Source organism: Abrus precatorius, unplaced genomic scaffold (genome assembly GCF_003935025.1).
Source record: "Abrus precatorius isolate BTA unplaced genomic scaffold, Abrus_2018 Scaffold4, whole genome shotgun sequence".
NCBI classification, from domain to species: Eukaryota; Viridiplantae; Streptophyta; class Magnoliopsida; order Fabales; family Fabaceae; genus Abrus; species Abrus precatorius.
In genome coordinates, this window is record NW_020874384.1 from 3,490,381 (window position 1) to 3,505,588 (window position 15,208).

Consider the following 15,208-nt stretch of genomic DNA (forward strand, 5'->3'; position numbering starts at 1 on the left):
ATCATTCTTAAGGGATGAAGTTGAAAATGAAATGAACGATGAGCTTAACTTATTTTATCCAGCACATATTAACAATGCTAAACTAAGAAAAATGCAAAGGATAAATTATATCTTTTCTTGATAGCACTCGTTAAAACTTCTTCTTACAGCAACATTTACGCATTTAGATTTACAAGTTCTAAAAAGATTTGTACAATAGCAGATTTTACAATATCATGTTAAATGAGTGGCAAAACATATTTAAAGAATATAGATGATAAATCTTAATTGTGAATCTTTACTGGGACTCAATGCTCACAGAAGAAAACTAAAATCATTCTAATGAAAATGCGACCTCCATCTATATTCAAGAAAGCAAATGGTAAATCAAATTATCCATAACACAATCATAATGAGCAAGACAAAGAGAAACAAAAAAAAGCAATAAAAAACAAACCCTTGGCCCGTCATTCTTAATTATTCTAGTATGCATTGATTAATATGCAAGAAGATATTCAATCATTTCATTGCAAATCAAAAGGATTTTAGACTTTATAAACCTGGAATCAGAGTCCAACAGTGCTCGAACCAAAGCTGAAACTCCAAATCAATTTACTCCTTTCAATTCCCCGAGCGAAACTTTAAGTTGACCTCTTTCTTCTAAGCTTCCTCTGTATGTGTCGCTCCTTTTATTCTTATGCAATTCTTTAGCCATGTTCAGAATCTTGAAAATCCCAATCCTCCGCATCCAAAGTCTGATGCCGTAAGTTTGATCGAAAAGCCCCAAAAGTCCCCGCCTCTCAACCAAAAAGTCCTTTTATATTATTATATTGTTTAAAAAAAATTGTTTTTCTATTAATTTTTTGTTTGTTTGTTTTTTAGCTGTTATAAAAAAAATAAAAAATATGTTACACCATTATTAATGTTACTAAATTATTTTAGAAGAGAATTTTTATATACATTTTATTTTATATGTATTTTATTTAGCATTATACTTATTGTAATTTTATTTTCTTTATTTTATGTCATTTTAAAAATTATTTATTTTACAAATTCTATTTAAAAATATCATTTTTATTTTAAACTAATATACACATCCAAAAATTATATTTAAACAGTTAAATTAATCAAACAGACAAAATTGTATGTTCACACAGGTATTCAGCCAGCCCTCAATACTAAGTTACTGATCAATCATAATGTAATTCTAATGAAAACCAGATGTGAGAGAGATTTCAATGAAGACTGAATCTATGGATCAGAGCCCACTCATATCAAGCAACATTTACATGATAAACATTTTTGGTTCATGAAACCATATTGCTTGCAGTATCAGCCTATGTTGAATTTTAGAACAGCTATAAAGACTGTACCAACCTTATTTTCATGTGGTCAGTCATAACGGGCCATTTGGATAAAGTGTAAGTCAACAACACAGCATAATTTCCTAGAAATGTGGAGAGTATTAGTTGGTGAAGTTCAATCATACTTTTCTTTTCAGCCATTATGTTGGCCTGACTGCAATGCCTTTTATCTCGTAATTAACTGAGCTCAAAAAAGATGTCCATTCCAAGCTTCCTACTTCTCACAATTCATAACAATTATTCCAATAGCTAAAGTTAAAAAAGACTGTACTTAAGTGTCAACAATTTCTTATAGGTTGATATGCTATCAATTTCCTGATCACTATATGTACACATTAGATGTCTCATGCGTGTCTGGAACACAATAAAGAAGCCAACTGTAATGTTTAGACAAACATTTGGCATTGAGAAGTACACATTTCTGTGCTTTCAATTTTCAAGTGGGAACAATCTTGCTCGTTCATAAAAAAGTGGGGAATTCAACATCGACACAATTTCTTCATCTTTGATAAAAAACTTCACAGTACCATGTGATCCTTCATGCCCGTGCCTCTCCCTAGACCCCATTTGGACAGCTCTTCATCAATAATGTATGTACATAATAATTGTTTTCCAAAACTCTCTCTTTATCTATATATAGAGATAGTCATGGTTGCAGTCACAAACAAATCAAGTCCTTTGCATTTTTGAAACATAAAATACTTCCAACCCAAGTTTGTTTAATTCATTCTCTTGATCTGCAATGGGTTTCCGTTTGCCTGGGCTTCAGAGGCGCAGTGATGTCCCAAAGGGCTATCTTGCAGTCTATGTGGGAGAAAACGAAAAGAAGCGGTTTGTGATTCCTGTATCATATTTGAACCAACCTTCAATCCAAGACCTGCTTAGTCAAGCTGAACAAGAATTTGGATTTGATCATCCAATGGGAGGCCTCACAATCCCTTGTAGAGAAGACGTCTTCCTAGATATCATTTCAAGCTTGCACAGGTCATAGAGGGGAAGATTGAAATGTAGATGGTCAATGACCTATTCAATTTTGTATACAAGACATGGTTATACATTGTAAATATTTTATCTTTCTTTCTTGTCTTTCCCAGAAAATTCGGAAGATGTGTATCCAGATAGAAACTTATAAATACAGATTATTGCAACCATTTGTTTTCTGAATTTTCCCATGACCCATTATTTCAAATTAGATGGATTCTTGTCAATTTATTTTTGGTAGACTTGAACTATACTTGCAAGATCATACTTTTGATTTGTATGTTTAATGCTTCCTTCTCTCTATTGCTTTTGTCGAAAAACCAGAAAGCAGCCTTGCGTTTCTTTTTATTAAAATAGATATTTAGACTCATGATCAAAATCCAATGTCTTGACAGAATAAGATGGGCATTATTATTAATAATTTGAGTGATGGTCCATGATCAGAGGTTCTAAAATCTGAATATATCCTTTCCTATACCTACAAAGCCGATGTTTACATAGTACCTTCTGTTGTGTATTCAAGTATGAATGAAAATAATTCTAGCACCCATGAAACACCAATATGAAATTTATTGGAATCTTTCCAATACAGTCAATAACAGTTGCATTAATATGATCTTGAACTCATGAACCTATATTAACTTGAAGTGTCTTCTTCTGTGATTTTTATTTTTGATAAAAATATACATGGGGTAACACGTGGAGTTATATTTGAACAATAATTTTTTTTTTTCAGTTCATAAAAGAAGTAAAACAAGATATTATTTTATATAATTTTTTGTCTTTCTAGATAAAAAGCATTTGTAACCTTACACTGTAAAATGTAAAGTGCATCAGTGTGAGAAGATTTCCCAAAAAAATAAGGGAGACGGCTAATACAGCTCAAGTATTGGAAAATTTAAAGCTTTGAAGAGAAAGTCTCACATTCACATTAAGAACTACATGACATGCCACATAGACAACATGTCCCTCCAACCATGGAAGTCCACCATTACGGTAGAGTTGCATCTCTTCAGAAGATGCCTTACAATTGAAGCCTTAAAGTTTTTGTGCAGTTTGTTTTTTCAGGTTTTGCAATCACTTATGCAACAAGAAGTATAAAGATTTTACACCCAAAAAAAGAACCTACTTCAAAGTTAAGGGACTATCTGCAAAACCTCCTTTAAATTTCAAACAGTAGCTGAGATAATTGGCATCTCCAAGTTAGAGCTTCATTAAGAAAATATAAGAATCGATGGCCGTTCGAAAATAAAGAATGATTTTGTAGTGATAATAGCATTGGAAGAAGCTCCTAATTAACTTAAATTATTGTGTGATGCTGAAAGCAGGAAGTCGGGAACTAAATGAGCCAAACATTGTAGAAAGATCTAGCAACAATTGGCTAAAGCAGTTCCAGGACAAATGTGTTGTGTGTTCCTTGTTCGGCTCAAGGGCGTATATTGAAATACAATACGGAAGCAATAACGACCATTATCAAGATTGTTTAACATCTCCAATAGAATTACTGCACTTAATCCTTATTAAAAGGTGATAGCCTGATACATATCAAATGATATTTGATAATAAAACTGTTTTATGTACTAGAGCTCATTGAGATTTGGCAAAAGCAGAAGTGATTAAACAAAGTTTTCCATGCATTCAACATCCAAAGAAATTAGACTGGAAACCAAAATGGAATATCTTTACAGTAAAAAAGTCGCTTCTGTACAAATTTGCCTCAACTAATCTATATCAGTTTCTATTGGCATGATTTACAGTTCATTCAAGCTAGAAGTGAGGTTTAGGAACTCATCCTCCTTGCATGGGATTGTGAGACCACCCGTTGGATGATCATATCCAAATTCTTCTTCTGCTTGACTCAGTAACTCTTGAAATGAAGGTTGGTTTAAATATGATACTGGAATCATAAACCGCCTCATTTTATCTCCAACATATATTGCAAGATAACCTTTTGGTACTTCAACCCCTTTGAAAGCTGCTTGCGTTGTAGAGAATGATGCCCGTCTAATAATACTTGCTATGTGGAAACCCATTGTTTTCTGTGGCTCCGCAGAACAAATAATATACTGATGTCAAAGGACTTGTTTGAGAAAAAAATCTTTGAATTCTGATACTTCTGGAATGCAATGATGGATGATGTTGAACCCAAGAAATAGTATATATATAGTCAAGGGCCCCCAGATCCAATTCCACAATGAATGAGTTTTGACGGGGCTATGATATACTGAGAGACAAGGGATCACATGATATTGTCTTAAGAGTTCTCTTTCAAAGATTAGGAAGATAAATGGGACTCCAAACCCCACCTTCTGAGGCCAACAGATTTACTCCCCTTAAATTAAATACATCAGCAAAAAGTGTACCTAATGCTTGTTCATTCATTGAGATACAGCTACTTCAGTGATAGACAAGCTTTAGACACCTCATATGTTTGTTTGGACAAATGACAAAGCTATTGGTATATCTACCATATACAAACTAATATCAGAGTGAGAGTAAGGAACCTGTAAATGTTGAACAGACACTATTGGAATTGGATGTAAGAAGATAATTGACGTTGAACAATGAACACATAGAGGCCCTGAAAACCACATTTTTTGTGTACGTCAAATTTTAGGCAGCACCATGTGAACTTGCATACATGAAGTTTGTGGATTCCGCCACCCAAAATAAATGTCAACAAATCCAATTACTCTTTTTTCCACATATGCGTTTGTTTTATTTCAAATGATGTTATTTGTTGGCTTTCACTCCGGAATGTGAGACTAGTACTATCTTATCTACCATAACATGTTATATTGATTAATGAGAAACTCCACCAAGACAATGCCATATGCCCTTGTCTCTTGGTCTCATGACTCCTATCTCATTGCCCTCCACCAATAATTCAACTAGCCAACAGGTTCTTACATATCCTTTTATCTATATATATTCATGGTTGCAAGCATTTTAAGACCAACACAAATAGTTCACATCCCGAGGGATTTGAAATTCATAAACCTGCACTTTTCAAGTCTTTTTTAGACCATTATCTTCTGGAGGCTCGGTGCATACAATACAACAATGGGTTTTCGTTTACCTAGTATCAGAAAGGCAACATCTGCTGCTAACCAAGCATCTTCACAAGTTGTGGAGGTGCCAAAAGGCTATCTTGCTGTGTATGTTGGAGAGAGAATGAAGCGGTTTGTGATTCCCATATCATACTTGAACCAACCTTCATTCCAAGACTTGTTGAGTCAAGTTGAGGAAGAGTTTGGATATTATCACCCCAAGGGTGGCCTCACAATTCCTTGCTGCGAAGATGTCTTCCAACAGATAACTTCTCACCTAGAAGGACTATAAATCTCACACTGTAGCAGCTGACATAGAGTTGTAGAGACAATTTTGTACAATAGGCATCTTCTCAACTTGTGAAGATCTCCATTTCTAGGAATATAGGAAAAAAAGAAAGACCATTGTAATGAGAAGTTTGTTCATTTTTCCTTTGTTTAATGACAATGAATTCAACTACTCAAGCAGCTCCTTTTTATTTTCAGTTTATTAGTTACATTGTCATTTATCATTTCATCCCGTATGAGCAAGGATGCTTGCTATAAGAAAACCAGACTTGTTCTGATAAATTTCAAGACATGAATAGGACACGTGATTCCTTGGCAAGGGAAGAGTAAAAGTGTTTTTAAGATTAATTTATTTAGCAAAAAATTAAAAAATATTTCATTAATAAATGTATACAATATGCATAAATTTGGGAGCCAATGCCCCAGTCACACATGAGGTGTACCTTCGCTGCCATGAATGGTACTAATAATGGAGTTAACAACAAGGTTAAAATTTACCCTTGAATAACACTAGCCTACTTCAATAGTAAAAGCTTTCCCTCATACCATTGACGTATGGATTGTATGAACTAATGTTTTTCTATGATTTTTGTTTTCTAGATCAAATGAAGCTATGACCTTATAATACAAGAAGCATAGGCTTACAGCTACATCCCCAAAAAAAGGTTGCCTTGAAGCTAAACAATAGATCTAGGTCCTTAACAATTATGATAGTTGGCTAATATTTATGTTACAAATTATCATCCCACATTATTCATAGAGTTATAGAGTTGGACATTGGAGTCACTAATTTTAAACATTAGATTCACACGTAATTTGGGAAGGGAGAGAGTATAAGGCACATATAGTAGAACAACAGTCAGCTAACCATTGAATCTGTGTGGATCAGAATTCTTATTTTTCTTTCCACTTCTATTGACAATATCTTCTATTACTGTAGTGAAATATGGGGCAATAAGAAAGTAGTAGTAATCCATTTATGCCCAAGAATGAATAAAACAGTGATGCTTGTTTAGGAAAACGAAAGCTGATAGCCTGGTATATATCAATAAAATTTCCTTGAGTTTTGGCAAATGGTAAAAGTGTTTTAACAACTATTTCTCATAAATTTATCATTCAGATAACAATTTTTGATTTCCAAAGGTAGGCCACAAGGAAGAAACTGAAATGGAAAATCTTGAAAAAATGAAAGTGCCTTCTGTACAAATTTGTCTCAGCTATGAGCTATGTATAAGGTATCTAAGTCCCTATTAGTTACAATCCATTCAAGCAAGAAGTGAGGCCTAGGAACTCATCCTCCCTGCATGGAATTGTGAGACCGCCTGTTGGATGATCATATCCAAATTCTTCTTCTGCTTGACTTAGTAAATCTTGAAATGAAGGTTGGTTCAAATATGATACTGGAATCACAAACCGCATCATTTTATCTCCAACATAGACCGCAAGATAGCCTTTTGGTACTTCAACCTCCTTGGAGGCTGCTTGGGATGCAGAGAATGATGCTCGTCTAATAATATTTGCTATACGGAAACCCATTGTTTTCTGTTGCCAGTGGTTCACACAAAAATCAATCTATTGCTCTAAAAAGGTTTGTATAACAAGAAATATTCAACTTCTCGTACTTCAGGATGCAAACGATTTGTGTTGCCTTAGAACACAAGAAATAGTGCATATATAGTTTCTAGTGGCCTCTGTATTTGAATTCCACAATAATGAATCTTGGATGACTTATGAAGTGGATATGAAGGGGTCTACTGAAGACAGGGATCACATGGTATTGTCTATTCCAAGTTTCCTACTCTTGAAAATTCACAAAGGTTATTTCTATTACTAAACAATTTGAAAAAGACTACACGTTGGTGTCTAAAGTTTCCTAGTCTTATCTATATACTTGAAGGTAGACTCACGATCAATTTCCTGATCAAAATGTAGTACACATGAAATGTCCCAAGCATGTCTGGAACACAATAAACAAGCCATCTATATAATGCTTAGACAAGCATTAGTTACTGAGTTGTAAGTATTTCTCTGGTTTCAATTTTCTAGTGGGTTACCATCTTGCTCATTCATAAAAAAATGTGGGGCATTCAGGCACACATTATTTCTTCATCTTTCGTGAAAAGCATAACAGACAGTACCATGTGATCCTTCATATCTATGCCTCTCACTAGACCCCATTTGGACAGCTCTTCATCAATAATTTCTGAAACTAATGGTTTTCCAAAGCCCTCTCTATCTATATATAGAGATGGTCATGGTTGCAGTCACAAACAAGTCAAGTCCTTTACATCTTCAAAACATAAAATACTTCCTACACAAGTCTTTTCAAATCATTCTTTTGATCTGCAATGGGTTTCCGTTTGCCTGGACTTCAGAGACGCAGTGATGTCCCAAAGGGCTGTCTAGCAGTGTACGTGGGAGAAAACGAAAAGAAGCGGTTTGTGATTCCTGTATCATATTTGAACCAACCTTCAATCCAAGACCTTCTTAGTCAAGCTGAACAAGAATTTGGATTTGATCATCCAATGGGAGGCCTCACAATCCCTTGTAGAGAAGACATCTTCCTGGATATCACTTCTCGCTTGCACAGGTCATAGAGGGGAAGATTGAGATGTAGATGGTCAATGACCAATTCAATTTTGTACACAATACATAGTTAGGCATTGTAAATTTTATCTTTCTTATCCTTCCTAGAGAATTGGAAGATGTACCCAGACAGAAACTTATAAACGCAGATTATTGCAACCATTAATTTTCTAAATTTTCTCATGACCCTTTTTTAAGTTGTTATGGAATGTTGGCAAGTTATTTTTGGTAGACTAAAAGATAATTTCAGGATCATATTTTTATCAGGGCATGAACCTGAGTAGGAACCATTGGAGTTCAGTGTCGAAAATGCACATGCTTAATGATTGCTTCTATATATTGCTTTTATCAAAAGGACAGGAATTAAACTTTCTTTTTTTAATTTGTTTTCTCCCTGAAAAAACATATTCAGATTCATGATCAAAATCTAACTTTTTATAGAATAAGTTGGACAACATTGTTAATGATTTGGGTGATGGTCCATAATAAGAGATTCTTAAATCTAAATCCTTTTATAGACTTTTGTACTGTGGATGATTACATAGTACCTTTTATTGTGTATTCAAATATGCATGAAAGTATTTCCAGTATCCATGAAAGATAAATAATATATTGCAGTTTTTCCATTACAGTCAAGAACAGTTGCATCTTGAACTTATGAACCTATATCAACCTGAGTATCTTCTTTCTGTAATGTTTGATCAGTAAATTTATTGGGGAACATGTGGAGTTATATTGAAAAGTAATTTTATGTTTTAATTCTTAAAAAGAAGTATAAGAACCAATGCTTTTTTCTGATTTTTGTCTTTTTACATAAAAAAGAATCCGTGACCTTACACTGTAAAGTGCGTGTGAGAGGATTAAACTGATGTTTGTGCTATAAACTATACTCAATATTTATTTGGTTGGAGTCAGTACTTGTTCACTAACAGGGTTCCATATTCACAGATTAATTTCATGAACAGAAATAATTGGGAAAGTGAGAAAAGTATAGGAAATGGATAATAGAACAATTGTTAGCTAATCCCTTTCTACCAAATGGCAATATCTCCTAGTACTGCTGTGAAATTCATGGCACCTTAGTCATTTAACTAATAATAATCCATGTGATGGAGTTGCTTGATTAGGAAGATAAAAAAATCGATGACCCTTAGGAAATGGGGATGATTTTTAATGATGATAGAATAGGAAGGAACACCAAATGAACTTAAGTTAGTATTTATGTGATGCTGAAAGTAGGAGGGCAGGATCACGATGAGCCATTTGAATAGAAAAATCAAGCAAAAGGTGGCCAAAGCTATTTCAGGACAAATGTGTTGTGGGTTCCTTGTTCAGCTCAAGAACATATATTGAAAAGCAGTAATGACCATTACTAAGAATGGTCAATATCTCCAATAAAATTGCTGAACTTAAACCCTAATAAAAATCTCATAGCGTGATATATATCAACTGAATTTGATAATGATACTGTTGTATATATTAAAGCTCATTTACATTTTGCAAAAGCAGTAAGCAATGCTTGCCTTACACTCTCATTCAGGCAACATTTGTCAATTTCCAGAGTAATTATACAAGATGGAAAAATCTTTACAATGAAAGAGAGTGCCTACTGTACAAATTTGCCTCATCTAATCTATCTGTCTCCGTTGGCATGATTTACAGCTCATTCAAGCAAAGGCTTAGGAACTCATCCTCGTCACATGGAATTGTGAGACCACCTGGATGTGTTAGAGGTAAAAAGAGAAGAATTATAATAATAGGAGGATTTTATTATTTTGTCTCACCAAATACATAGTATAATTTACTATTTACAATAGTGATATTACAATCTTTAAGTTATATTGAAGAATAATTGCTCCTTAAATATCAAATAGTTAAAACAAAGAATTATTACTCTTAACAAAGAAATTATGGTCTTTAACTCACACTAACATACATTTACTTCACAACTTTTCAATTTGTAACTCATGTAAAACTTTATTTTTAATTATTATTTCTAACATCCTCCCTTAATTAAAAATTCTCAAAAATTCTTTTGCACTCCAAGTCTTTCTCTCAATCTTCTAAAGTCTTCAAATTTGAGTGGTTTGGTAAAAATATCAGTAACTTGATCTTGAGTCTTCACAAAAATCAGCTCCACTTCTTTCTTGGCAATGCATTCTCTAATGAAATAATATCTCTAATGAAATCAGATTTATTATCAATGTGAATTTTAGTACTCTCCTTTCAGCCTCAAAAGTAAAAAGTGTGACAATAGGTTATTTTTTAGAATTTCAAGAAAAAGCACAATTACCCATGAATAACACAAATCCAGTAGTGCTCTTTCTATTATCAACATCACCTGCACAATCACTATCACAGAATCCCACAAGCTTGAAATCATTACAAAGAGAATAAAATAACTCAAAATCAATTGTACCTTTCAAATAACAAAAAATTCTCTTTGCAGCTTTTAAGTGAGTAGAGGTGAGAGCTTCCATGAAACGACTCACAACTCAAACTGTATACAAAATATCAGGCCTTGTACTTGTTAAGTACCTTAAGCTTCCCACTAGGCTCTTGAAGATCGTGGGGTTTATCTTTTCTCCATCATCAAACTTCGACAACTTTAATCTAGCTTCCATGGGTGTGCTCACAGGATTGCAATCAAACATCTTAAACTTTTCCAAAATTTCTTTTGCATACCTCTCTTGTGAGACAAAAATACCATTCTCCATTTGCTTTACCTCTAATCCCAAGTAATAGGACATAAGCCCCATATTTGTCATCTCAAATTCATAAGACATAACTTTCTTGAAATCTTCAAATAAAAATGGATTATTGCCAGTAAAGATAAGATCATCCACATAAAGACAAACAAACAAAATATCACCATTATCAAAAGTTTTAATATAAAGGGCATACTCATGTTGACAACGGATAAATCCATTGTCTTGAAAGTATTTATCAATGCGACTGTTCCATGCCCTCGGCACTTGTTTTAATCCATATAACACCTTCTTCAACTTAAAGACCTTTTCTTCTTGTCCCTTGACTATAAAGCCCATTGGTTGTTCAACATAAATACTTTCTTTGAGATAACCATTCAAAAAGGCTGATTTGACATTAAGTTAGAAAATTTTTCATTTCATTTGAGCTACCAAGGAAATAAGAAGACAAATTGTCTCCATGCGAGCAATTGGTACAAACACTTCTTCATAATCAACTCCATGTTGTTGCCTATAGCCTTTAGCAACGAGTCTTGCTTTGTATATTTCTACCTTTCCATTGACATTCTTTTTAATCTTAAACACCCATTTTACTCCAATTGCTTCATGATTCTTGGGAAGATTTGATAGTTCCCAAGTGTCATTTTTTTCAATGGCTTTGATTTCTTTCTCCATGGCTTTTCTCCACCTTTGGTTCTTCATATCTTTATCAAAATTCATTGATTCATTGTCAACAAATAAACAAAACAAATCATTTATCATTTCAGTTTCATCATATATTTCTTGGAGACTTTACATTTTTCTTGGCCTTTTACTTGAACTCTCTTCAGAGGATGATGAGATTTCATAAGTTGGTGAAAGAGGTGGAGTAGAAAACTCATTCGGTGGTTTGCCTCCTTCTTGATCTCCTTCTTTAAAGTACGGGAAAAAATCATAAGTGTTGTCTTCTTCCTTCTCCCAGTTCCAAGCTTCTTCTTCATCAAATTCAACGTCTTGACTCACTATTATTTTACCAATGCTTGGGTTGTACAACTTGTAGCCTTTTGAGTTTGCATCATAGCCAATGAACACATACTTCATACTCTGATCATCAAGCTTTGATCTTTCCTTGTTTGGTACATGAGCATATGAAATGCTCCCAAAGACTCTAAGATGGTCAACTTTTGGCTTCACTCCACTCCATGCTTCTTGCGGTATTTGATCTTTGACATTTCTTGTAGGAGAACGATTAGACAAATAACTGCACAAGTAACAGCTTCGGCCCAAAATTCCTTGGACATATTTTTAGCTTTTAACATAGATCTTGCCATATTCAAAATAGTTCTATTTTTTCTCTCTGCTATCCCATTTTGTTGGGGAGTTCTAGGAACTGTTAGAAGGCGACGAATCCCATATTTTTCACAAAATTTATTAAATTCCTTTGATATGAATTCGCCATCTCTATCGTACCATAGAGCTTTGATTATATAACCACTCTTTTTTTTACAAGTGCTTTAAAATTTTTAAAAGCTACAAATGCTTCAGATTTTTTCTTTAAAAAATAAACTCAAGTCTTCCTGCTAAAATAATCAATAAAGAGTAAAAAATATTTATTTTTACCAAACAAGGCAGGATCAATTGGACCACATGCATCGGTGTGAATAAGTTGGAGAGGCTCTTTTGCTCTTGATTCGGCTTCTTTAGGAAAACTCCTCCTTGCATACTTGCCAACGAGACATGCTTCACACAATTGATTGGGATGGTTGATGGAAGACATCCCTCTCACCAACTTCTCATCTCCTAGAGCCTTGAGTGCACCAAAGTTTAAGTGTCCAAATCTCTTATACCAACCTCCATGATTCATTTTTTGTGCTAGTCTTCAAACATTTAGCTTCAATGGTCTTAATGTTTAAAATAAACATTCTGTTTCTTGACATAAACACCTTGACAATCAAGTTAGAATTTTGATCTCTAAGCCACAAACAACAATCTTTCATAAGGATTTCATATCCCCTCTCAACAAGTTGTCCCAAACTTAAAATATTACTTTTTAGTTTAGAAACATAATAAACATCCATAATCAGTTTGTGAGTACCATCTTTTAAAGAAATTAAAATGGTACCTTTTCCTTGGATTTGTACCTTGGAAGAATCGCCAAAGGAAACATTCCCTTTCACCTTCTCATCTAGCTCCACAAATTTTTTCCTGTAACCACACATGTGATTACTTACTCCGTTGTCAAGATACCATAAGCATTTGTCACCCTTCTCTTTATTGTTAAGTGCTAGCAACAATGTTGGCTCTTCATCTTCTTCTTTCTCTCCAACAAGGTTGGCCTTCTCTTCAACATTTGTTCTACACTCCCAAGAATAATGACCATATTTTTGACAATTGAACCATTCAATATTAGATTTATCATACTTCCTTTCATATGTCCTACCAAAATTGCCTCTGCCTCTTCCTCTTCCACAACCTCTAGTAGGTTGATAATCATCTCTATTGTCAAAATTATCACGATCTCCTCTTCCTCCTCTTCCTTGGCCACGACCACATCCCCTTCCACGTCCTCTTCCACTTCGTTGTTGATTTTTTTTCTCCTCCACTTTCTTTCAAAGAGACTTTGGTTTTAAGGACTTGCTCCAAAGGCTCTTCTTGTCTTCAATTAAATCTCTCTTCATAAGCTTGAATCGAACCTATTAACTAGTCAACAAACATTGAGTCTAAATCTTTTGACTCTTCAATAGCACAAACCACATAATCAAATTTTGTGGTTAAGGAGCAAAGTGTTTTTTCTACTACGCGAACATCTTCCACATTTTCTCCATATCACTTCATTTGATTTACAATAACCATTACTCTATTACCAAAATATGAAATAGGTTCAGATTCCTTCATACGCGAGGATTCAAACTCTCCTCGTAGAGTTTGTAAACGCATCTTTTTGACCTTGTCAACCCCTTCAAGGTTCGTTTTTAAAATCTCCTAAGCTTCTTTGGAGTTGGCTGCATTAGACATTACCTTAAACATGGCTTCATCTAAGCCTTGATGAATAAATGCAAGTGCTTGTTGATCTTTCTTCTTTTGCTTTGTCAAAACATCTTTCTCATTTTGTGACAAAATAGCCTCATCTTGAGGCTTATCATAACCTTTCTCTACAATCTCCCAAGCATCTTGAGATCCTAGTAAGGTTTTTATGTGTTGACACCAGTTATCATAATTTTCTCGGGTGAGACGTGGAAATTGAAACATATTTAGACCATTGTTTGGCATCTCTCCACTTTCAAAGTGTTTCACTCAACTCTCGAAGTGTTTATCTCAACTCTCAATATCGAACCGAGTTCTTGATACCACTTTGATAGAGGTAAAAAGAGAAGAATTATAATAATAGGAGAATTTTATTATTTTGTCACACCAAATACATGAGTATAAGTCACTATTTATAATAATGATATTAAAACCTTTAAGTTACACATTGAAGAATAATTGCTCCTTAAATATCAAATGGTTACAAACAAAGAATTATTACTCTTAACCAAGAAATTATGGTCTTTAACTCACACTAACACTCATTTACTTTACAACTTTTCAATTTGTAACTCATGTAAAACTTTATTTTTAATTATTATTTCTAACAGGATAACCATATCTAAATTCTTCTACTTGACTTAGTAATTCTTGAAATGAAGGTTGGTTCAAGAATGATACCGGAATCACAAACCACTTCATTTTATCTCCAACATACACTGCAAGATATAGCTTTTTGTACATCAACCCCTTTGGAGGCTGCTTGGGATGTAAAACCCATTCTTTTCTGTGCTCTACACAAAAAATAATACATAGATGTCAAAGAAATACAAATATTTGAATTCTGATGCTTCAGGATGCAAATGACTTGTGTTGCTTGAAAACCCCCGAGAAATAGTGTATATATAGTTGCTAAGGGCCTCTCAGTCCAATTCCATAATGAATAATTTTTGATGGGGCTATCGAGGGACAAAGGATCACATGGTATTGTAGTAGAATTATCTTTCAAGGATTAGAAAGTTAAATGAGAGTGCATACCTTATCATAACCCCAACTTCTGAGAGAGTGGCCAACATATTAAAATTGAAGATCCAACATAGGTGAAAATTAATGCTTGTTCAGTCATTGTGCTATGGCGACTATAATGGTAGACATGTTAGCAACCCATTTAGTTTTAGTTCCTATCTTTAAGAAACATAAAAATAGGAACATAATGTGATCCATATCTCCATTAACAACATTCAGTTTT

General features: G+C 33.9%; 3 protein-coding genes across 3 annotated transcripts; 2 read left to right on the plus strand and 1 right to left on the minus strand.

Annotated features, from left to right (window-relative positions):
* The first annotated feature begins 2,085 nt into the window (after window positions 1-2,085).
* On the plus strand, window positions 2,086-2,404 carry LOC113864853 (auxin-induced protein 15A-like). Its single transcript, XM_027499026.1, has one exon. The coding sequence runs from the start codon at window positions 2,086-2,088 to the stop codon at window positions 2,332-2,334; it is 249 nt and encodes an 82-aa protein (XP_027354827.1). The 3' UTR covers window positions 2,335-2,404.
* Window positions 2,405-5,387: 2,983 nt separating this feature from the next.
* Window positions 5,388-5,696, plus strand: LOC113864851 (auxin-induced protein 6B-like). Its single transcript, XM_027499025.1, has one exon. It carries the CDS (start codon window positions 5,388-5,390, stop codon window positions 5,664-5,666), a length of 279 nt encoding a protein of 92 aa, XP_027354826.1. The 3' UTR covers window positions 5,667-5,696.
* Window positions 5,697-6,805: 1,109 nt separating this feature from the next.
* On the minus strand, window positions 6,806-7,198 carry LOC113864847 (auxin-induced protein 10A5-like). Its single transcript, XM_027499021.1, has one exon. It carries the CDS (start codon window positions 7,196-7,198, stop codon window positions 6,917-6,919), a length of 282 nt encoding a protein of 93 aa, XP_027354822.1. The 3' UTR covers window positions 6,806-6,916.
* Between the last annotated feature and the right edge of the window lie 8,010 nt (window positions 7,199-15,208).

Bases quoted from the DNA above. Each gene is read 5' to 3' on its own strand.
- LOC113864853 (XM_027499026.1), top strand. From the start codon at position 2,086: ATGGGTTTCCGTTTGCCTGGGCTTCAGAGGCGCAGTGATGTCCCAAAG.
- LOC113864851 (XM_027499025.1), top strand. From the start codon at position 5,388: ATGGGTTTTCGTTTACCTAGTATCAGAAAGGCAACATCTGCTGCTAAC.
- LOC113864847 (XM_027499021.1), bottom strand. From the start codon at position 7,198: ATGGGTTTCCGTATAGCAAATATTATTAGACGAGCATCATTCTCTGCA.